At 33.1% G+C, this 24,132-nt stretch overlaps 1 protein-coding gene across 1 annotated transcript; it reads left to right on the top strand.

Annotated features, from left to right (window-relative positions):
- The first annotated feature begins 4,068 nt into the window (after positions 1 to 4,068).
- Positions 4,069 to 23,705, top strand: LOC148598564 (lactase/phlorizin hydrolase-like). The gene is made up of 16 exons (XM_088560867.1): positions 4,069 to 4,356; positions 5,737 to 5,864; positions 6,404 to 6,661; positions 8,387 to 8,567; positions 11,349 to 11,588; positions 12,102 to 12,228; positions 12,992 to 13,173; positions 14,198 to 14,422; positions 16,963 to 17,067; positions 17,880 to 18,007; positions 19,153 to 19,410; positions 19,988 to 20,171; positions 21,188 to 21,427; positions 21,925 to 22,054; positions 22,513 to 22,697; positions 23,470 to 23,705. Exons 1-16 carry the CDS (start codon positions 4,203 to 4,205, stop codon positions 23,667 to 23,669), a joined length of 2,925 nt encoding a protein of 974 aa, XP_088416993.1. The 5' UTR covers positions 4,069 to 4,202; the 3' UTR covers positions 23,670 to 23,705.
- The last annotated feature ends 427 nt before the right edge of the window (positions 23,706 to 24,132 follow it).

The raw sequence follows: 24,132 nt of genomic DNA, 5'->3' as shown, positions 1-24,132 counted from the left end.
ATATATTGATTATATGACAATCCAATCCTTTTTTTAATATTGTGTCAGTAACAGAATATTTTACTAAAAGTTATTTGAAAGAAGACGTTTTAAGGCAGCGTATGAGGCGTATTTTTTATAACTTTGGTCCAAAAGCCTGCCTCTCAAGCAATGATGGCACATTCAAAAGTTAAATTAGTTCAGGCATTCCTTAACAATTGAGAAATGTAAACACTAACACCGCTAACAGGTGGAAAAATGTATATTACTACACAAGTAAAGGAAATTTTGATTTTTGAATTTTGAATTCAAAATTGCCTCATCTGACATATTGTTTTGGTAATTAGATGACTACTGTCGTCAAATTCGAATTGACAAAAAAAAAAAAAAAAAAAAAAAAAAACAGAGGAAGATGTGTTAGTAATTAATTGTCTTCCACAAGATTCGTAAGGATCTCCGTTTCAATGAATGAAGAAAAAGATTATAGAGTAATCAAGGGTTGCCAGTTTTTCTTTCATTCCTCTTGTTAAAACCATTAATTTTAAAAATTGTATTACTGGGTTGAAGATACATGGGGACAAAATCCACCAGCGGTGGTATCGACCCAGTGGTGTGAAAGAGTAATCAGGGTAGGAATACAATTGATGCTCAATGGAATGCCGATAATATAGTAAAATATCCCTACAAAGTGACAAATATGTTGTCAATTAGAATCTGCAACATTCTGATCACTTGTTTCTCGGTATTTCAGCTTTGTCGTTTTGTTCTTAAGTGGTAAAATATGTGCAATCGTAGTCTGTTTTAGCATATTTGTAAGAATAACAGTTTTAAAATTCCGTGTGTATGACTTTAGACGACCTTTATGGTGGGGGTAAGGTAATGAAATTGTATATACTGTTGACAAGCGAAATTGAAGACTAGTTTTTTTTGGGAATCCACATGTCATTGATACCGTTTCACAGTATTTCTCTTATATCTCCTGTCCAGGTCAGCCGTAACGACAACTCTTTTAAAGATCCTACTATGCGCCTTTGTATTGCTTTATATATGGTTTTGGAATCCACTACAAATAGAATAAGTCCTCGGACTTTTCACTTGAAGGAATATTCAACGAGGCCACAATGGTGTTGTGGTTTGCCAGGACTTACTCCTTGTCGAACGTACCGTACTGCGTTTGTAGGTAGGACGTTTGAATTATCTCTCATTCTCTTTAATTACGCATTCGTAGTAATGCACGTTACACACAAAAACACTGTTGAAAGAAGTTTATCCACAGGTACAACATCATATTTCTAATACAGAGATGAGAGATATTTCGTAGCTTCTTCGTCTTTGAAGAATGGTTTAGGTTGATAATTGATGTAGTGTTTGAGGTTGCGAATGTAATGTTGTAACAATAACCTAACTAATTTTACCCGATCTGACGGTGAGTCAAATTCTGGTTCTTGTTTTTATCTCTCTCTTTACCCATGAACTGGCAAAATTTTTAGCTACATACATTAATTATGATTTTGAAATTATAGTACCAGATTATTTGTTGTGTTGCTCTGAAGTTCGGTCCGTGAGATAACACCTTTCGGAGATTCTCATTTTAAATAATTTCAGATCACCAGTGATGATTACAAAAATTGGAATGAGATGCTGAATCATAGTTCCCTTGATTACTATTCCAAAACTATTGTACTATACTTTTGTCATATGTGAACATTATGTAGCAAATAAATTAATAAAAGTAATTTTAAAATACAAAAACTTGAGGAAAGCTCATACTTCTAATCCTAACGCAAGAAACCATATGGATAACATAAAATACCATTGGTTAAAAAGAAGTTGACGGTAAAAAGTACTTTTGCACGTGAACTTACTTCAACTATTCTATGACGTTATGTGCAACGAATCGATCAGCCAAAACTCTGAGAGTAATTCGGTGATATGAACTTATGGTTCTTCATAGGTGTTTTTACTTTACTGCTGATGTTCAAGTTAGGCCATGTTAGGCTGACGACACTTCGGCTTGTATTACCGATATCTCCTAGTGTCTTCAATAGTTACAAAGATATCGTTGTCCGAAAAATTGTAAAACTGTAAAAAAAAAAAAAAAAAGAGCACTGCAGGACCTTAGCATAAAAACGTATTTCAAGAACCCTCTGACTTGTGATTGTTTCAAATCTCATATGTTTACATCTCGTTTTGTCATTGTCTGGCCTGGGTTTACATATCATAAAAAAAAATCTCAACTTGAGAAATTTCTTGTCCTGTGTTCTTCCTTATATCTTCAATTTTAAGTGATCTGTTCGGTCGAAATTATGGTTTAGGAAGGATAGGTGAGAGAAACATATGAAATGTTGTAATAAAATTAAATATTTCTTTATTGACGTTTCATCGACGTGTAACAGCATTAATATTGCACACAGATATTGGACAAGAAACCCGTCTCTAAACGCTTTTACACGATGACGATATATGTATGAAAAATTTTAAAGACTTCAATACAAATGAAATAACATTTGCTGTTTTATTTGTCACTTCAATTACGAATGTAATCGTATAGTGACAGGATATTTAATTTAACACACCCAAAAACCATGCCTATGTCTACCCAGCCTGTAAATACAAAATTACTAATCATATAAAAGTAGTACACCGTTGAAGGAGTAAAGTTAATTTGCAACAGTAGAAACGAATGCATAAGACTATAAATGTATATTGTGGAGGAATAATCCAAATTGATACCCCTCTACAATTGTTATCCAAGATCTTTATTCTTGATGATATATTTCAAATTAAGAATTTAACATACATAACTGAATTGCATAATTGGCATAATTTATGGAACCCTTAAAACCCGTGCCTTTAAATGTGAGATGTAATATTCCAATATTTGTTATTTCAGTAAGATAAACAGGGATTAGTAAACATAGCCTTAATAAATACTTAGGATTTTGGAAACATTGGAATTTTTACCTATAAAACCATAATTCAGGATCATATCGCAGTTGTTGTGAAGAGTCTTGATGTCCTAAGTCAATTCATAGTTTTACCTGTTAGTTCAAAATTAAGAACAATATAAAGAAGGTATTTAATTGCGGTAGGTCAGAGAAATTTGGCAACCAGAAGTAAGAAAACTTGAGGATAATGGTAAATGAATACAAATAATACAAATTAACTTAAAAAAAATTCAGTATGTTTTGCTTAACAACAAATAATTGCAACGATAGCTGGTTGAACGAACTTTGAATAAAATGGAAATTTGATTGCACATAAATGAGTCTCAAATACAACATGCTTTGTTCTGACCAAATACATAATCATATGCTCATTTCAAAATGCACTTAACTTACGTTTATGACAGCCTAAGTACTATTTCTTGCATCTTTCTGAATTTTTTCTTCAATTTTCATTAACACTTTTTCGAATTAATTCAAATTTTTAATATAACCTTCCTCTCTTGTAATTGTAGGGTTCCCGGTTTTGTACTTTCTAAAAAGTCTTTTAAATTACGATTTCTTCTAATTACGATTTCTTCTTACTTATTCTACCGGTGCACCTGGTCCATGCTCCCAGTTTTTAGTGGTGTCCGAGTTGCTCATTTACTTTTGTTACTTTGTATGTATGATTTTAGTTACTTTATGTTCTCTGTTTTCCATGTCTGGTCTTTGTTCCTGCATTACATTCTTTTGATTACCGCTATAACCTTGGTTCCCTTGATTACTCTTTCTTCTGCAAACGATATTTCGTATTAGGTTTCTGATTGCACAGATAATAATAAAAATGTGGGCCTACTTAATCAACCATCATAGTTATATTCCAGGAATGAAATAAAAAACTTTTTCATAGCTTCATTGGAATGCATTTGGATGTATTTACTATTTATAGTGGAACCAAAAACACTTGATAATTTTTTACATTAGAACATTGGCATTCAAAAATGTATATATCTTTTCAAATTTGGCAATTATTAGCTAGTATGATATTACAACTTTAATATCATTCATATTATACTACATTACAATGCTTTACGGCTATATAATTTTCAGACCCCCTATCTGAACGAGAATTTGTGAGTGCGAGATAAGTCTACCCTCGTTTACCTGTCAAGGACACCTTATCCATTGGTTTCAACACTAGAGATTGGTGTGATCGGTGTTACATAAAAAATATATTTTGCAGTTTTATGTCACGAATCTAAAAAGGAGCCGTAATAGAAAACCATATCGAGCATAATGTTTGTCACAATTGTATGTCTTCAGTTCTTGATCCAAAATGGAATCTCACTACCGATAGAAAACGAGTTTTACTACGGAAATTTTCCTTCGGATTTCAAATGGGGAGTGGCAACTGCAGCATACCAAATAGAAGGAGGGTGGAAGGATGGAGGTCAGTCATTATTTCCTCTTTTGCTTTTTCTTTTATATTTCATCTTTTATATGCATATATTTGTAAGAATTAGTCGTCATTAGTTATGATATTTATTCTAAAATAGTATTGTGAAGTCATTACTGATTGTTACAATTACATTTACGTTTTTTTTTGGAAAAATATAGACCACTCTCCGATTTGTAAAATCTTCTTATGAAACAACAATGTAAACAAAACCCTTCGAAATGATAATATTTCATTCTTCACTTAAGGAAATAACTTACTGCTGTATATCTTCACCATAGAGAGAATATCAATACAATGTTAGGACAATTTGTTTTAGGTAGAGGTATCTACACTATTTTAAAATGGTTCTTTTACAGTTCTTTCCAATTAATTTTTCACATCACGTTGTATCAAATTTAAGATTCAGTTTTAAATATGGAGTACAATATATCTATACATATCCAGTGTGGTGTTTTATTTTTACCAGGTTCCACGCACTGCCATTTACTTAATTAAGTAATTTTATAACAGACACACACAACAAAGAACATATAGTAACTAAAATCATACATACAAAGTAACAAAGGCAAACGAACAACTCGGCCTCCACTAAAATCTGAAAGTGAAAGTTTTTCCACAGATATTTTTCTATTTCAAGATTGTTTCTCTTTAGGGTCTCCAATGATTGGTACCCTGTAGGATCTTCTATGACTGTTTCCATGTAGGGTCTCCAATGACTCTTTCCATGTAGGGTTTCCAATGACTGTTTCCATGTAGGGTCTCCAATGATTGTTTCCATGAAGGGTCTCCAGTGACTGTTTCCATGTAGGGTCTCCAATGATTGTTCGTGTATGTTATGTAATCACTGTCGGCAATAAATATTGTTATCAGTACACGTGTCTTCTTTTCTGAGCTTCATAAAGATATGACCGTACGGAGGCAGACCCAGTTTAAGGGATATTAAATCCGAAACTATTGACATGTTCATACCAGACTCAACTTCATCAAAGTATGTAGCGCATTCATTTGAAACATAATAAAATTAATCATATTTGATCAGATGCTAACATGAAATTTAGTTAAAATGGTTTACACAAGCGTACCGATGATTTACAAGTGTTATGCCCCTTAGAATAGGCCCAACCCCTAAAATAATTAAATTCATGTTAATAAATGACAACACAAATACGGACATTCTTCCAACATCACCTGTTCAAAAACCTATGTAAGTTCTTTTGATCTTAACTGTTTTTGTAAGATAATACTTTTACCGAAATGTATTTTTAGCTTCCAATGAATAACAATCTATATTGTCAAAATTGTTAAAATTTCTATTTCTGTTGTATATATTTAACGATCTGTCGTCTGAACGTATTCCTATCTTCAATTCAGGAAGAGGACCAAGTATATGGGATACTTTTCTACATCAATGTATGGCTTACAGATGCCACAATGGTGACATTGCTGCCGACTCGTATCATAAATATAAAGAAGACGTACAAATGCTGAAAAGTCTTGGTGTAAGTTCCATCATAAAAGGTGGAAAGAGACCAACACAGAAATTCAACTTCCGTCATTGAAAACAACGTTGCGCGGTCGCAACGCATTCGCAAAATACGTCTTAAATGTACCCAACCAGGATAGTCATGAACAATATAAATACCCAGAATGCCATACAATGTTTGAATTGAATCGAACAAATTAAAACTACTTTGCACTAGTATTATGACTTTTAATACTCAAATAATGTGCAAGCATTTATCATTCTATCCCATCATGCTACCGTTCGGAACTACTCAGCCTTTTGCGTTGTTGTATCGTAAATATTCAGGTAGTTTTGATTGAATAGCACACAATATAATTATATTGAAATATGTACCACTTTTAAGTATTCTTGTCAATTTATTTTTGGACAATGAGAAGAGACTACCCTGTAAAAGTGTTTATCTGTTGCCATTTAACTCTTTAATAGTCTGCCAATTTTTAAATAAGTATTTCTCTCTGATTTATAATTGCAAACCATTCATTATAATTATGATAATAATGACAATTTTAATAGGTTGACTTCTATCGGTTTTCAATTTCCTGGAGCAGAGTTTTTCCTGATGGTACTCCATCATCCAGAAACTCAGAAGGAATCCAATATTACCATAAGTTGATAGACGAACTCTTGAAGTACAATATTGAACCAATGGTGACGCTATATCACTGGGATTTACCCCAGACATTGAACGACACTGGTGGATGGTTAAATGATAGTATCGTCAACTATTTCAATGTTTACGCTCGGGAAATGTTCAGGGAATATGGGAATAAGGTATATATACACAAAAAAATTATTTCACATGATTTTGACACGAATTTCGCATGATTTTCCCCCGCATTGAGCAAATAAACTATATGCGTTCACATGAAATTCGGGTGAATGGAACCTTCACATGAAATTAACATGAAATGTTCCCATGAAATTCGTGTTTAGTGAATTTCATATGAAAATCATGTTAATTTCATGTGAATTTCACTTGAAGCTCGATTAGCATGAATTTCACTTGAAAAATATTTGCCAATGTATATACACTTCTTATGAAGTTTAGGTTTCCCGCACGCACGATACCCAAACGCACGCTTAACGCTCACCAAACGCACGGTAAACGAACGCTTCTATCGTGCGACGGAAACATTCGTTTAAACGCACGCTAGGAGCGTTTAAACGAATGTTTCTGTCCTGCGTTTATCGTGCGTTTAAAAGAACGCAAAACGATGTGCAAACGCACGATAAACGATGCACGAACGCTAAAATAGGAAACATGGACGTCCCCAGGAGTGTAGATGTATATGTCGTATAATTTGATAAGTTTAGGCAATATTAAAAATCATAGGTACATTTTTTACATATTTTTAACTCCTACGTGTAAAGGTTTGGATTTTAATCAGATTCAAAAGAAAAAAAATACTTCGTTGTCACAAAACAATCTGAGATCGTATTAAAATAGTTAAAGGTTTTACAAAAAAAAAAAAAAAAAAAAACAAAACATAAAGACGGTGTTGATTGAACGATGAGTTTCAGTTCAAAATGTTACAACTTTTATATGTTATGCTGTAAGAAGTGTTCACCACGTGTCTAGTCTTGTCCAGTCAAATAATCTAAACCAGAATTTTAACCAGATGCGATTCTTGAAAACACCGTTTAAGATACTGTATGCTTCTGATCCTTTCCATGCTGAAAAATATAAAAATTCACCGACGACAGTATTTGTAGAAATAACTTGAAGCTTTTATCAAAATATATAGTTATAGACATAGTGCGATTCCACTTTTATCCTCATTTTGTCTGTTTTAATAGTTAACTTCTTTTATAAACTTTGGAAATTTTAGCCTGTCTCTGAGGTACGTGTAGCGCTGTAATTATCTCTATTAGGACGTGTTAAACTACCTCGTAACAACATTTGTAGGTTAAATGTTCTGAAGCGTTAAACATTCACATGATAAACATATAGATCATATCTCATAAAAAAAATCCAAGATGATTTTAATAGTATACATGTATCTAGGCTCTTATAATACAAAATAGTAGATACCGTACTATTATTCCAAAACAAATCGGTGCGCATATTTACTTGTTCTTTTGATTTTACAAATAGACATGCATGGGGAAAGTATACACAGGCAAATAAAATAATTCGTCATTAGGATCGCATCGAATCGGCCGCTTTGAACGTTTGATGTCACAAGTGGGTGTTACTACCGAGATTTTAGGTGTAACAGAAACATTTGTTTTTTTTTCAGTGACTGTGATTAAATCGATATATTTGGGTAATGAACATTCAGTTCAACTGTGCTCTGTTTTAAAACAAATTATAGAATAAACCTATGCTCGTATTTTAATTGACAAAGCATGGGTTAGTGAATCTATTACCACAGCAAGACTGATAACCGCTTCTTTACCCCAATATCTTCATCGGTCGTAGACGTAAATTTCTTATCAAGGCAACTAAATGCATATAAAAGATTTCTATAATTATATCTTTTATTTCAATTTTAGGTAAAAAGTTGGATAACATTGAACGAACCTGGGGTAGTATCGTGGCTGGGGTATGGAACGGCAACATTTGCTCCTGGAATATATAACCCTGCTGTGGCTCCTTACATTGTGAACCACAATATCATTAGGGCCCATGCTACAGCTTACCGCACTTATAAAAGAGAATTTGAAAGCCAAAACGGTTAGTCCTATTTATTTTTAAGTAAATATTATTGTCCACCAAAAAATCGTTCATGGGGATAATTTTAAGGCGTAAGATAACAAATTATTTTCTTTTCATGTCGTTTGTTAATAAAAAAAAAATTAGGCAAAACGGTTGGTGATATTCTTATTAAAACAGAGGTACCCCCTTTACAAAATGTACATTCCACTGATTTTTCCCGCCACTAGGAAACATATTTATGAACGGAGATTCAAAAGAATGCACATTTTGTGAATATTAAAAAAAGTTATTTAAACTTTAGCCTCAAGTATTTTTCACTATAAGGCATTTATTGGAAATCATGGTACATTCCATTTAAAAATTTCCGAATGATAACGTGCAGGTCTTGAATGGTATGAACTTCTCCTTTACACCATAAACTCCCCTATTCCATATTGTTCTCTTCTCAATTTCGCGAACAGATTATCCTATTTTCCCTAAAAAAATCTTCACTCCCACATAAATCCTCTAAGCTTTCCCTTCATCAATTTTTTATATTATCAAATTGAAATATATTTGTTTACATTCTTCAACATTTAAACTGTTATAATTCAATATTTTAATATATATGTTTCATACGAATTGATACGTAAAAATAAGCTAATTTTTTCAACCTCAACACACTTCCTCCATACACTATCCCCACTCCATATGACCCATAAACCAAATAGTTGGACGTTTTATCATAAAAATACCTATATTTCAACTATAAATATGTGCTCACTTTCGATAAGATTTGCCTGGATCTATGGTGGACAACTACTTAAGTACCAGTCCATATAAAATTCAAACACTACCTATGGTAAGATGATTCATGGTGTCGAAAAACCTATAGAACAAAAAAATCAAAAAATGATTTTCCGGTCTTCAGATGCTATATTTTATTATATTCAGAACTGCACTTTAGAAAAAAATCAAATATTCATCTCACGCTAAAATCAACCAAATCGAACCAAATCAAGAAAAATGCTTATTTCATGTACAGTCTGTATGAATTTTATCTCAAAAGCGCGACACCGATATGAAAAACCAAGACTGGTTATGTGGTATGTAACTGATTCTGAATAAGAAGTAATGTTGATTGGTTTTTGTCATGCATTAATCATTTCCTGTCTGATTTTTATAAAGACTGCTACTTAATTCTATTAATTTTACCAGCAAAATTTAAAGCATACTTTGTCAGCTTTTTTATGTAAAAAATGCACTCATTTTAATCTGTCTCATCCCTGTCCATTGTTATATTCAAATTGTACATGTCTTTAACATGCTGGAATTTGGTATAAAGAAATAAAATGCATTCAATCTCCTCGTCAGACCTTTCAAATATGTCTTATACTAATTAACCTTGAAGGGAAACTTAATTTTGAATACTAATTTTGTTTATTGTCAGTGTAAAGAAAGGTATATACAATTTATGCATTACTGTTAATTAATCGACATTGAAATAACCATAGTTCTTCACCACAACAGGAAATACATTGTTCGGTTATGAATCATAGTTTCTTTCATTCTTTTGAAAAAAACAAGAAGGTTACTGAAGATATATTCCTTAATTTCACAACTTGACATATTGATAATGACCTCGCCATTAATAATCCTAAATTTGGATAATGGTTTCCATATATCATTCAGAACTAGAAATCAAAGAGACAATTAACACAGCTTCCTCCGCATAGTTTTCATACATTCACCTGGAATTTGAGGACAGTAGTTATCTCAGTACAAAAATATGACAAACGATACGATGTTGATAATGAAATAATATGTGTTTTCTTGCCCATAAATAATCAATCAACCCCTGCATATAATTTTATATTCCTTATTTGTTAAGGTATGCCAGAGCTAAAATCAGCTATTTTTACTTCATTATGCGGCATCGTTGCCTAAAAGACAGAATACGTCACACGCGCTGCCTAAAACATATTTTGTATTTAATATCAAGAAATACTTTGTTTCTTAACCGTATGGGAAGCAGGAAGTTTGGTGCGTAATAAAATCCATTCTCATTGGGAATGTACGTACCAAGTTAGGACCATTGCTAAGGTTCCAACAATCCTGTTTTCATCTACTATTGCGACTTGTTATTGGGAATTTCGTTTTTGACAATACCATTTGATTTTGCCTAGAATTAAGCACTCCGTATAAGAATCATACAAAATGTGATTCATGGTTTGAAATTAAGCCTACGTATTTTTATTTTTGATATTTTATTAAAAATGTTGTGGTGAACAGATATTAACATGCAGCTTTTCATATAAGCCTTGTTCATAGGAAATGAAAATTAAATAGAATGTACTAAGCAACAAAAGAAACTATTAGATTTTCAATGTGTATTATCTCCTAAGAGCAAAGAGATTGGAATGAATGATTATACATTTAGACCTATGAAGCAATTTAATAACAAAAATTAAAAAAAAATGTGAAGCTTTTTGGGTGTGGGTCACATATTACAGAATTGGCATTATTCTTACAGTAAAAACTACTTAACAGGTTGGTGATTTTGGGGTTGTATTATAAAATGAACAGCAAAAAAAACATCGCATTTTCTCGCAGCTGTTTCAGAAAATAAGAGGGCGGAAACACTAGCGTAGTATCTAAACAAACGTATTGAATATTTCATTCACCCTGATTGGGTTAAATTTTAAGAGACATTGCATTTTGTGAAAGATACAGGAAAGTTCAACACTTTTGCTGAAAAGATAACACTGAAAACCTAAACCAACATAATTGGAAATGATTATGGAGTTATCTGAATTATAGGCAAAATTGGCATTTCATTGAGTACTGATTGGAAGGAACCCAAAACGCAGACAAATGCCGATAGAGATGCATCGGAAAGAAAAATGCAGTTCGATTTAGGCGTATATGCCCATCCCATTTACGTAAATGGAGACTATCCTGAAATTATGAAAACGAAAGTTGCCGAAAAGAGCCGAATACAGAAGCTTCCGGAGTCAAGACTTCCAGTATTTACAGATGAGGAGAAAAAGATGATAAAAGGTTTGATAGTACATTTTGTATTATAAAAGGGTGCTACTGCATTCATGAATAGTGTTACTTCTATGGCGGTCTACAAATAACATCATTATGTCACCTAGTCATTTGAGTTTCAATACTGGTTAGTGGAATGAACCAGGAAGTATTCTTCAATCCATGTCCGTGGTTTATAAAAAGAAAATTGAATGTTCATTTCCATTTGTCAATTAGAAAATTAAACCACCTATGCGTTAAAAATTAGCCAAAAATAGTGTTGGTCCAACCCAACACCCACGTATTGCAGAAAACTTATTATACGTATTCGACATTTAACCCTTTATGTCCGGTACGTTTATATAGGAAAACATGATCAAGTACATGTAAAAAGGATCTAAAATGCCCGTTTTAATGTTTATGGTACAATTTTTAATTGAAAACGAGTGCTTGCATCTACTTTGTAAAATACTAAAAAAAGCAATAACAGCAACGAGAACAATGATATTCAACATTGACTTAAATTGAATTCTATGAATACAGGTTCTGCTGACTTCATGGGTATAAACCACTACACATCACGATATATTTACAACAATCCACACAACGATTGGCCAAGTTTGGCACAAGACCCAGACACCGACGAATCGGAAGATCCTAACTGGAAAACGTAATTTTATATTTGTCTTCATATATTGTCTTTCTTATATTGAAATAATTTTCTGTTAAAACAAAACAAACGTATTAACATTTATTAGTGTCTATTATGATCAATATCTGTATGTCTGTTGAACTGGCCGTGAGTTTTAATATTTGTATGTACATGTATCAGTCTGTCTGTCTGTCTGAATAGTTCGATTGCTGTTGATAAATATTTATTCATGTAAAAGCAATGTTGTTGTCAAGTATAGGGTGAGATATTAGATGAGACATTTTGACACCTGGACTATGAACATATCAACTTAATACATTCTTTTTCAAAATCTCTTTCCAAGGAAGACAATTTCGCCGATTTCTTGACATATATGTACTACATTTTGATTTGTCGTTTTATAGATAGTGCTGATTGTGTTACTTATCTCGAAACCTCATAATTCAACATTAACAGGGTTTAGTAGAGTGTTTTCTACATGTTATTCACATATTAAATTGATACAATTCAGCATCGTTATCCAGCAGATGGAAAAATCTTTTAAGTAAATGTTTTATTGTATAGCATCAAACAAATAACCGTTAAAACTTTGTTTTGTAAATCAAATGTAAGGACACTAAATCAAACTTCTTTTGGAGCGTTAACATTACAGGTAACATCCTTTTTATATTTGTTTGGTAACTGGAAACTGCAATACATTTTGTATCTTTTGTTCTTGTGTGACATTGATATATAAGTCATCATTGCTATCTTATTCGATTTTTACCTTTTCTATAAACAGTGCAAAATCTGGTTGGCTAAAAGTAGTCCCATGGGGAATGAGAAAATTAATGAACTGGATAAAGAAGGAATATCCAACAACCGACGTCTATATCACAGAGAATGGCTTTTCAGACTGTGGTGATCTTACTGACCAAGGCAGGATTGATTACTATAAGGCATATATCAATGAGCTTCTGAAAGGTACAATTTTTATCTTATTGAACAATAGTTGAATATACCTATAGTTGTCAGTCTGTAAATTCTCCGTTTGTTTTTTGTCAGTGATGATATTTGAAAAAAAAATATGCGTCATCGAACTTGTTTTCGTATTAATTAAGCCTAATCGTGTGTGGTTTTTAATAAGATTTATTTAAACGATCTGGAATGTTTTCTTTATTTGTCACTGTTTACAAAAACAATGTCCATTATATTTCATTCAAGTAAAAAGACATTTGTATGGTATTTTGTCATGTTTTAACAAAAATAAGGATCCCCAAACTTTCGAAAGTTCACTTTTCCATTAATGATTCCCCTTCCGAGTTTATTTATTTATTTAATTTTACAAATATTCGGTTCCATTTCAGACGGACGTCTTAAATGGTTTAAAAAATAGAGTTATAATTATATTTAACCCTAACATATCGTTAAACATAAATATTTCTATATGAGGTTACACGATGGAAGAGCACGGTTCCATGCAATAGGTGTCTTTTATTTTATTCAAAGTTGTTAGATATGATGTTTGCAATTATAACCGTCCACTGCTCAAACAACACCAATCCTTCAACGCCAATAGATATATCAAACCAGGAAGTAAAGTGCACCACAACAAAGGCTCCTACAAACAGGAAGTAACGTGCACCACAACAAAGGCTCCTACAAACAGGAAGTAACGTGCACCACAACAAAGGCTCCTACAAATATCAATATAATTCCATGGAACCATTTCCTGAAGGAAAATCGTAAATTGACAAATTAAATTAAAAGGAGCACTCCCAAATATGTTTGTTTTTATTTATTTTCTTTGAATTCAACCACGTGATCAGTCTAAGTATACTAACTGATTAAACCAACATCCGTGTTCACAGTAGTGAACAATCTTCAATATTAGTGTTTAACACGTGTTTTTGAAATGTATCTGTAAGGCAGAATATCACTGTCATATTTATTGATATAAAAATATGCATAAAATAAAATAAAAGATATGTATAAATATTCCTTTTAGCTATTACACTTGATAACTGTACGAACGTTAAAAGGTACACCGCCTGGTCTCTTATGGATAATCTCGAATGGAGAGCAGGGTACTCTGAAAAATTCGGTCTGTTTAAAGTTGACTATGAACGGGCCGACAGACCAAGAACCCCCAAAGCTTCAGCCCATTTTTATACAGACATGATAAAATACAATGGTTTTCCAAGGACATGGAACAAGAGATACGTCAGACAAGGTACAGTACTATCAAAGATATATGAAAACTCGTTTATGCAATTGATATGACTGATATGACTCAAAATGAATAAAACGGACAAAGAAACAAAGCAAAAAAAAAAAAAAAAAAGAAAGAAAGAAAGAAACAACAATAAACAACAACAACACAATTACAAACAAAAAAACAAAACAGCCGAAGAATACGACGGATAGGGAGCAGGGAAAAGAAAAAGTAGTCAAATAAGCATTAAACTACGGCAAATAAAATCACCGGAAAAGCTCGAGTAACGTATGTTATAAATGACGTTTTTGCTTTATTTAGACGTTTTCGACGTTTCCGCATGTATAACGCATTTCAAATGGTAATCAAGGGAACTAAGGTTATAGCGGTAATCAAAGGAATGTAATCCAGGGACAAAGACCAGACATGGAAAACAGACATACACAACAAAGAACATAAAGCAACTAAAATCATACATAAAAAGTAACAAAAGCAAATGAGCAACTCGGACTCAACTAAAAAACGAGAGTATGGACCAGGTCCACCGGTAGGGTAAGCGTCCTCTGCTTTTCTAGAAACATCCACCAAGTTGCTCATAAAACGTCAAGTCCGGGGTAGTCGAAAGAGGAAAGGAAAATTATGACATGTTGAATAAATTTATTTTCGTAGCGTAGTTGGATATACCGTAACGATCCACGAGTACATGACGACGACCATGAAACTTCTGTAGTGTTGACTTCAATCTTGTAGCAACATAACCGTGTTCCGGAAGCCTACTTGTTAGAATTTTAGCGCGATATAAAAAGTCTGCGTAGTTTCGGCAAGCTCTGGCATAACGTATGAGTTGTGATATGAACACGCCATATGCAGGTGCTGAAGGGATGTTGCCACAGATGAACATAAAGTTGACTATTCTGAATGAAAAGTCATTACATTTGTCGTAAAGTTTACCGTCGATTTCTAAGTGTAGGTCAAGATATGGGGCTTCACGGGGTATGTATTATTCTCTATCTGATGTTCTTTGGGGTACAAATGTAGATGCGATGTATCAAATCTCCAAAATTAGGATTGTTTAAAGGTACATGTAGTACGTCATCTATATAGCGGAAACTGAGAATAAAGGATCTTGCTAAATGATATTCTTTCTTTCGGATCAAAACATTTATAAAGTCAGCTTTATAAGAATGTAGGAAAAGGTCAGCAAGTAGAGGGGCACAATTTGTTCCCATAGGAATGCCGACCGTTTGTTGATGGTGTTCCACAATCTCTTCTTTGGAGAGTGTGGTAGCAGTATACGTCTTATCACTGCTAATATTTTCTACGTCTACCTCTGATAATAAACATTAGATGTAAAACGTTTTGCAGACAAAACAATGTTGTTTTGGGCTTTGTCTGCTGGTACGACAACATATGTGTCATGTATAGTAGACAATGTTTTTGCTACATCGGGTTCTTTGAAAACTGATGTAGTATTGGCAATCATTTACCTACTTAACACTTTCATTTGTTTCAAAATTATAGACCTCACGGCATTTAAATATATACGAAAATAGATGTAACTGATACACTAGAACGTTTTATTAAGTGTCAGTCCTTGTAGGCACAGGCCACAGCACTGGGTGAAACATGGTATAAAACCCCACTATTTTGAAAGTTTAAATCGACTATATGCACCATCGGATTCAAAAGTAATCAAGGGAACCAAGATTATAGCTGTAATCAAAAGAATGTAATCCAGGGACAGAGACCAGACATGGAAAACAGACATACACAACAAAGAACATAAAGTAACTAAAATCATACATACAAGGGAAACGGATAAAATTGTCCATATCATGCTTGACAATTGAGTTACAATTTCATTGAAATGCACTCAAAATAAACATTTAATGGGCAGATAACTCTGTCAGAAACCTCATTTTTCTAACATTCTATTGAACAATTTATGTGCAAAGCCAGTGATGCAGAGATCAAATTATTATTTTTTCAGAAAAGAGAAAGTATCCTTTAGGAATATAACATTGTTAGATCAGTGGGGCTTTGACATGTGTGTTTCAGATTTTTTTTCCATTTTGCCTGATTCTTACATATACTTACACTTCAGTTAAATAGTGGTTTGTTTATGGTGATTACACCAGAGGAGATTGTGTGAATATCATGTTTTAAGAATTGGTTTTCAAATATTGCTACTTTATATGAAAATTTCATTATTTGTATTATGTAATGTTCGCATATATGCTTGAACATAGTCAGTGTTTTTACCGAATTATCAATAATAACCTGTTTTCATATTTTAACCTTGCTTTTAACCTGATTTAGTTATTTAATCGGAAAAAGTAATACTTTCGTAGAAGTGTATTATATTGAAGAAATATCAAATAAAAGTACATGTAAAGTGAGTTTTAGAGTGTCAAAGTATTTAAGAGTGGTAAGTTCACCATTCAGGAGATTATTTTGTCTGCTTCTTTGTTTTAAGTTGACAGTCTTAGCGATTTTGTGTTAAAATTTTTATATCTACGTATTTATCGTTTTTGTCTTCTGATTGTCTCCCCTTAAAGATATTGACGACCGAGATACATTTATCCACGGACAGTTTCCAGAAGACTTTGCTTGGGGAACAGCTACCTCTGCTTATCAGATAGAAGGTGGTTGGAATGCTGATGGTATGATGCCTGTTTTTAAAATTATTTATGACTTACCTCTCTATCACAACTTACATAAACCAACATAATATTGTCTCTACCGCAATACTAACATTCCACAAATTTCTGTTTCGTAATTTTTATATAAAATATATGTTGAAAATACATTCCAAGATAAAGTCCGCAAACCGCACCAACCATCTTCATGGGCCACTTCTCTAATCAATAACAATGCAAGAAAATTCACAATTAATATACGATCATGATCAAACTTGATCATGTAAAAAAAAACATAATTAGGGCAGCATATTCTCTTTTCAAAATGCACATAAAATAGCAGATAAAACTACATTATTATAAAGATAGCAGTGATTTACCGAATGTTCCCAGTGTAATAAATTTCGATATTTCACACTGTGAAATAAATTCGGTAATTTTACTCTCGGACATTCTCCCGCCAAAACGTCACAATTTTTATATTAATCCGATAATCATAGAATTAAAAAATTATAATGAAAATATCGATAAATTATGACAATAATCTATATGATAAATACGATAATCAATTGTTTATTGTAAATAACCAAAATATGACCACTCTTGCCAAGAACGCTTGAGGATTCAACTCGTGCGTGGAGCAAGTTCCGCACACTCGTAAAATCTAGGCTTTCTTCGGCACTCGTGATAACATTTTCCTTATTCACTCTTTCTAATTAATTATCCTATTATTCACCCATGTCTGCTGAACCAAAGATACATCCAATGCATATACATGGAATAAAATGTATCTATTGACGTTTCGATTTATATAAAGAAAATACTTATGCTTGCAGGTAAAGGACCAAGTATTTGGGACACTTTTGCACATCAGGGCCGGATCACCCAGAAACAAACAGGGGATGTAGCTTGTGATAGTTATCATAAATATAAAGAAGATGTTCAGATGCTGAAGTCATTAGGTGTAAGTTATTTATATTTGGTATTGACTATTAATTTTTAGTCATTTTAATTTTAACATAAGTCGCATTCTTTGGCTTTAACATTTTTTTGTGTGTAATATATCAAAATTGATCGACAAAATGCTGATGTGTCTTTTGACATGGCAATATGTTATTAAGTTATTATAAAGCTTTTGGATTTTTAAAAATCAATTACTTCCTTGTATGAATCAAATGTTCTTGGTTGGCCGGGTCGACCAAAAAATAGATATGTAGATTTACCTACATTTTATCCATCTTACTCCTTTAAACAACAAAAAAAAAAAAAAAATCGTTTTGGAATAAATGGCATCCGCAAATTCTAATGTAAACTTGACTATAAAGACCGCTCGGCCAGCTAGGCTTAATACAAATAGTGATATAGGGGTGAGATTTAAAATCGAGGGAAAATGTGAGGCCGTGTCAAGCAATTTGATCGGTTCGGGCTGAATTCGTATATCAAAGTGTTTGTCATGTCTGTACACTGTTATTGCTTTTATATTGTAACGACATTTTAAACAAAAAAGACGTCTTTAGCAAGGAAAACAATACCTGTTATCCGAAGAAGACGACACCCTGACAATTAACAAGCAATGTAAATTTCCTTCGTGACGTATCAACAGAAATGTTTTATTCTGTCAGTGACCAGTAAATATATGGTCAGTGTATTTTGGATGCTCAAATATAACGGTTACATTATGAATTACACTTTTCAGTCAAATAAATGCAGTTGATAAATAGAATCAATAGATTAATGAATATTAAAATAACCAGGGGTTCAAATAAGTGAAGGTTCGAGGTCCATGAATCACCATTTCTGAGCAAGGACTTTAGAATTTACATTTACATATGTGGACCTTCAATACACAACACTGAATAACAAATAAGGAGGACCTATGATTTCAAATCTTCAAAAGTCCTCAAACTGTAATATTGCAAAGCGATAACACATTAGCACTCAGTACCGAAACGTGCGTTTTTCACAGTAGTAAAGTACACTGATCATCATGGACAGCGAAAGTAATTAGTTAGAGATATTGCTGTTGAAGAAGAATGGATTTTTTTTAACTGCGGGAGGAGATTGATGAAATCATTTCCCGAACTGCATGGACTTGTTTTATTTACATAGGTATCCCATTACCGATTCTCTTTGTCATGGAGCAGAATCCTAGCTGATGGTACCTTAGCCACCGTCAACCAGAAAGGGATCAATTATTACAATAATTTGATTAACGAACTCATTGCCAACAATATAGAACCAATGGTCACCTTGTATCATTGGGATCTGCCCCAAGGGATACAAGACCGAGGAGGTTTCAAGAGCGAATCTTTCATTGACTATTTCAACGACTACGCGCGGCTGTGTTTCAGTATGTTTGGTGATCGGGTAAGTCATGGACAACCATAAATGCACCAAATAGGTATTGCTGCGCTTTATAAGGAACTTTCTTTTGAAAGCGGAAGTGGAAGAGGTGCGCGATTTTTTTTCGAAATTTTATTTTAATACGTTTACTTTTTACTTGATTTTTATTTTACCATATTTATCATTTAATGTAACCACGTTTTACTTAATTTCCGCCTGGCAAGGCCCGAAACTGATCTTACATTGATAATACATAACACATTTCTAAACGGACGAAACTACAGACGACCACTGCTTCTGCAATTCCATTATTACATTTGCGCCATATCTTTATATGTTTTAATGGTCTACTGGAATTGATATAAGAAGTTTTGACAGATTTTCATTATGTTCTCAATGAATTACAGTGAAAGCTACCTAAATGAGCCCCTTAATTTGGACTTGATTCGATTTCCAAGGGTCCAAGAACATTTCAATTAGATATAAAAAAAACTGTAAAAATTGTCTGGTTATAATAAGTTTTCGGGTTATGCAGAGTTGTATATATGTTTGAAGTTGAATAGTTGTATAGTTGATCCCAATACCGGTATTTGTCTCTTAGGTTAAGCTTTGGATAACATTCAATGAACCGTTTGTTGTGAGCTGGCTTGGGCATGGTATCGGAGTTATGGCCCCTGGAACAGCAGAACCCGGAACTACAGTGTACACCGTTACTCACAATATAATCCGGGCGCATGTAAAAGCTTACCACACGTATGATGACCACTTCCGGTCACATTTTCATGGTACGTATAAAATTCAATGGTATGTATAAAATTTACTTTTAACCCAGGAATTATGCTGTCAATTGTTTTGTTACAAATCAAAATTAATATTTGTTTGTTACTTGTCAAAACTAAATATTGTGAACTAAAAAAGATACGTTAAGAAAGATATTTGGTGTATCAAGGTTATAAATTCAATAAATTGATATCTAGGGACTTTAAGAAGTCTCTTGTTTGGAGGAGCATTCGGATTGCTAGTGTCAAGAGTTCTGTTTACATGTAACCAGGTTTCACCGAAGAAAACATACCATACTATGAAAAAGGGTCAAGGCAATATTCATTAGCTGAATAAGTTTACGATCTTTATACCGATAAATTGTGGTCATTGTGTTTTTCATGTTAAATATATGAATATTCGTAGCATGAACAAATCAGGAGCTTAATAACGATTGTTTACAGCAGAAAAAAATTTTATCTATGAAAAACAATACATTATCAATTCCAATTGATAATGTATCAACGGGTCATAGTTTCCCTTTCCTCGTTTGCCTACCCCGGACATACTTTTTATGATCAACTCAGCGGGTGTTTCTAGAAAAGCAGAGGACGCTTACCCTACCGGTGCACCTGGTCCATGCTCCCAGTTTTTAGTGGAGCCCGAGTTGCTCATTTGCTTTTGTTTCTTTGTATGTATGATTTTAGTTACTTTATGTTCTTTTTTGTGTGTCTGTTTTCCATGTCTGGTCTTTGTCCCTGAATTACATTCTTTTGATTACGGCTATAACCTTGGTTTCCTTGATTACTCGTCCCTATAAAACAAGTTTGTGAGCCAAAATTATAGATGGTGCCAAAAAAATGTAAGTCCTTTTTTTAACTAAGAAAATTAGTTGAAAATCTATAGATATTATTCTTTCCCATCTTGGTTAAAAGTACGCAGAGAACTATAAGATACTTTACATCTTACTCGCACATCTATCCTGTTTTTTTGTCAATCTACAAAACGTCCATTTCTTATTTTGGACTATTTGCTATGACAGGGAAAGTTGGTATTACGTTGGATTGTGACTGGAAAGAGCCTCTTCGTGATACACTATGGGACCGTGCGGCGGCAGAACGTGCCTTGCAGTTCAAACTTGGTTGGTTTGCTAACCCGATCTATGGTAATGGCGATTATCCATCTGTAATGAAGCGGACGATTAAGGAAAAAAGCTTGAAACAAGGACTGGCAAAATCAAGGCTCCCTTTATTTACAGTTGACGAAGTAAAACAAAATAAAGGTATGACATATCTTAGGCAACTTAATATACAAATCTGTCTTATTGTATTCAGTTATTACCGGATGGAGTATAAAGGGGCAACTATTTGGCTATAACTGTTTATAATGTTGTTTTGGGACCAGCTGCAGCTTGCCTTGTAATGTTAAGGTTTCTTTGTCATTCGTTGAAGACCCATGGATAACCTTTTGCAGACATTTTTTCAAATGTTTGATATATTCACCATATCTTTTCTCTTATAATAAAAGGCTATGGCAAAATATCTTCATGTATGTTCTATCTTCAATGAAACTGTATATAAAGACCAACAAATCAACTCAACACCATCACATACCATCTATGAACAATGTGAAAAGCACCATTTCTATTTGAAGACAATGTAAAAGGTTTGTTCTCGGTGATTTAAACACAGCTGATTATGAATGACCTTAGCAATCACAACAAAGAACTTTCAACAGATGAATTAGTGACACTTTCAATCTACTTTTTAATGTTTCTAGGTGCCGCTGACTTTATTGGTATCAATCATTATACAACAAACTTAGTGGCACACAGAGAGCAAAGCCTAAATGAGGCACACTATGAACGGGACCAAGATATTGATGTTTCATTTAGCCCATGCTGGAGAGAGTATATATTAACGTTCTTATCTCATGTAGTTTATATTGGATTATTATGGATAATCAACTGTGGATGAAAAATAGCATTCTTTCAGCATGAAATAGCTTATAAAAACAAAATAATTGTTTACCATTCAAAACACCGCATGAAGAGCAAAAGAGATTGGTATAATCATACTGTAAGCAGACACATTTGTCTCACCTAAAAGTAGTCCATTACCATACACGACATTCTTCAGCAAAGTAAGGCTTGATGTTGATTGAAAAAAGTTCCATATGGCAGTTTGTATCAGGTATGCGTGGAGAATGCTTCGTAATTCAAACAAAAAGGTCTTTGAAATTAAGCTTCAAAAGTAATCAACAAAGTCTCACTCGGTCCATGGTTTCTTCGCCCGATGACCAAAAGTTTATATTCTTAACTAGGATTTTATTAAATTATTTTGGTTAAATCAACATATTTGATTATAGATCTACAGCAAGTTGGCTACGAGGAAATCCATGGGGAATGAGGCGTCTTCTGAAGTGGGTCAAGGACAGATATAACTCTCCAGAAGTTTACGTTACCGAAAATGGCTTCTCAGATGACGGCAATTCTTTGAAGGACGACGACAGGATCTGGTTTTATAGGAATTATATAAATGAAATGTTGAAAGGTAATGTTTAAGATCAAATTGTTGTATGCAATTTTTTGGCTTTGTTTCATATTATTGAACGGGTAAAGAATGTCTTCTGTTTCATTCCTCTCAACACTTAAAAGCAATTACAAAATAATCATAAAATGTTTTCTGTGATGTCACACCGTTGAAATATGTGTACCAAAATGCGAACAGAAAAAAAAGACGATAATCAAGAAAAGAATAAACGCTTGCAGAATTTACCAGTTGTGCTGGAGATTACTTTAAATTAAAAAAAAACAATATGGAAAGAGTAACCAAGGAAACCAAAATTCTAGCGGAAATGAAAAGAATATAATCAAGGGACAAAGACCAGGCACGAAAAACAGACAAACACAACAAAAAAAACATAAAGTAACTAAAATCATACAAAGTACCAAAAGCAAATGAGCAACTCGGACTCCACTAACAACTCGGAGCATGGACCAGATGCACCGGTAGGTACACTCCTTGAGACGTTCACGTTTCTCATTTTAGCGTTCGTGCATCGTTTATCGTGTGTTCGTTGAACAAATCAGTTTTCATGGTGCAGATCGATACACCGTAACAATCTATAAAGCTTCTGTAGTGATTATTTCCATCTGGTAGCAGCATAATTCTGTTCCAGAAGCCTAATTGTAAGAACATAAAAAAGTTTGGGACTAGGACATGCATCTGAAGTATCTTTCAAAAACCTGAAATATATTGGAGTTTTGAACCCTTTATGTGATTAATGTTTAGAAATTGACATGCATCTGTATTTCATTTACAGCATACAAGGTAGACGGTGTAAATGTGAAAGGGTACATGGCTTGGTCCTTGATGGACAACCTTGAGTGGGGAAGTGGTTTCACACAGAAATTTGGATTATATCATGTTGATTTTACTACCATGAACAGAACGAGAACTCCGAAAAACTCAACAAAAGTATACTCAGGGATTATCGGAGATAATGGCTTCCCTTTCAAATGATGGAAAAATATCAGTCATTAAATTTTCTCCACGGTATTTTTCGTTTTGGTGAATAGGTGAATATGCATAAAAAAAACAACAAAAAACAAAACAAAACAAAAAAAAAAAAAACAAAAAAAACACACAAAAAAAACACAAAAAAAACCAAAAAAAACAAAACAAAAAAACAAAAAAAACAACAAAAAAATAAAAAAAAAACAACAAAAAAACAACAAAAAAACCAAAAAAAAACCCCGAAAAACCAAAAAAAATATTGTGTAGTTTTACAGATTTATTTATAGAATATAACAGTAAAATGAAAAAAAAAATGACATTACGACACGGAACTCATTCAACCTTTTACATTGATAAATCAGTCAGAATAAAAATCAATATAATATGTTTCATATATAAAAGCTGGAATATACATGGCAATATATGTATACAAATCAAACTATTCTAACAAGGAGTACTACAAAGGCTT

Source organism: Perna viridis, chromosome 14, assembly GCF_037379345.1.
Source record: "Perna viridis isolate PV_CMFRI_1.1 ecotype Kerala chromosome 14, ASM3737934v1, whole genome shotgun sequence".
NCBI classification, from domain to species: Eukaryota; Metazoa; Mollusca; class Bivalvia; order Mytilida; family Mytilidae; genus Perna; species Perna viridis.
This window is presented reverse-complemented; position numbering and strand designations above follow the sequence as displayed.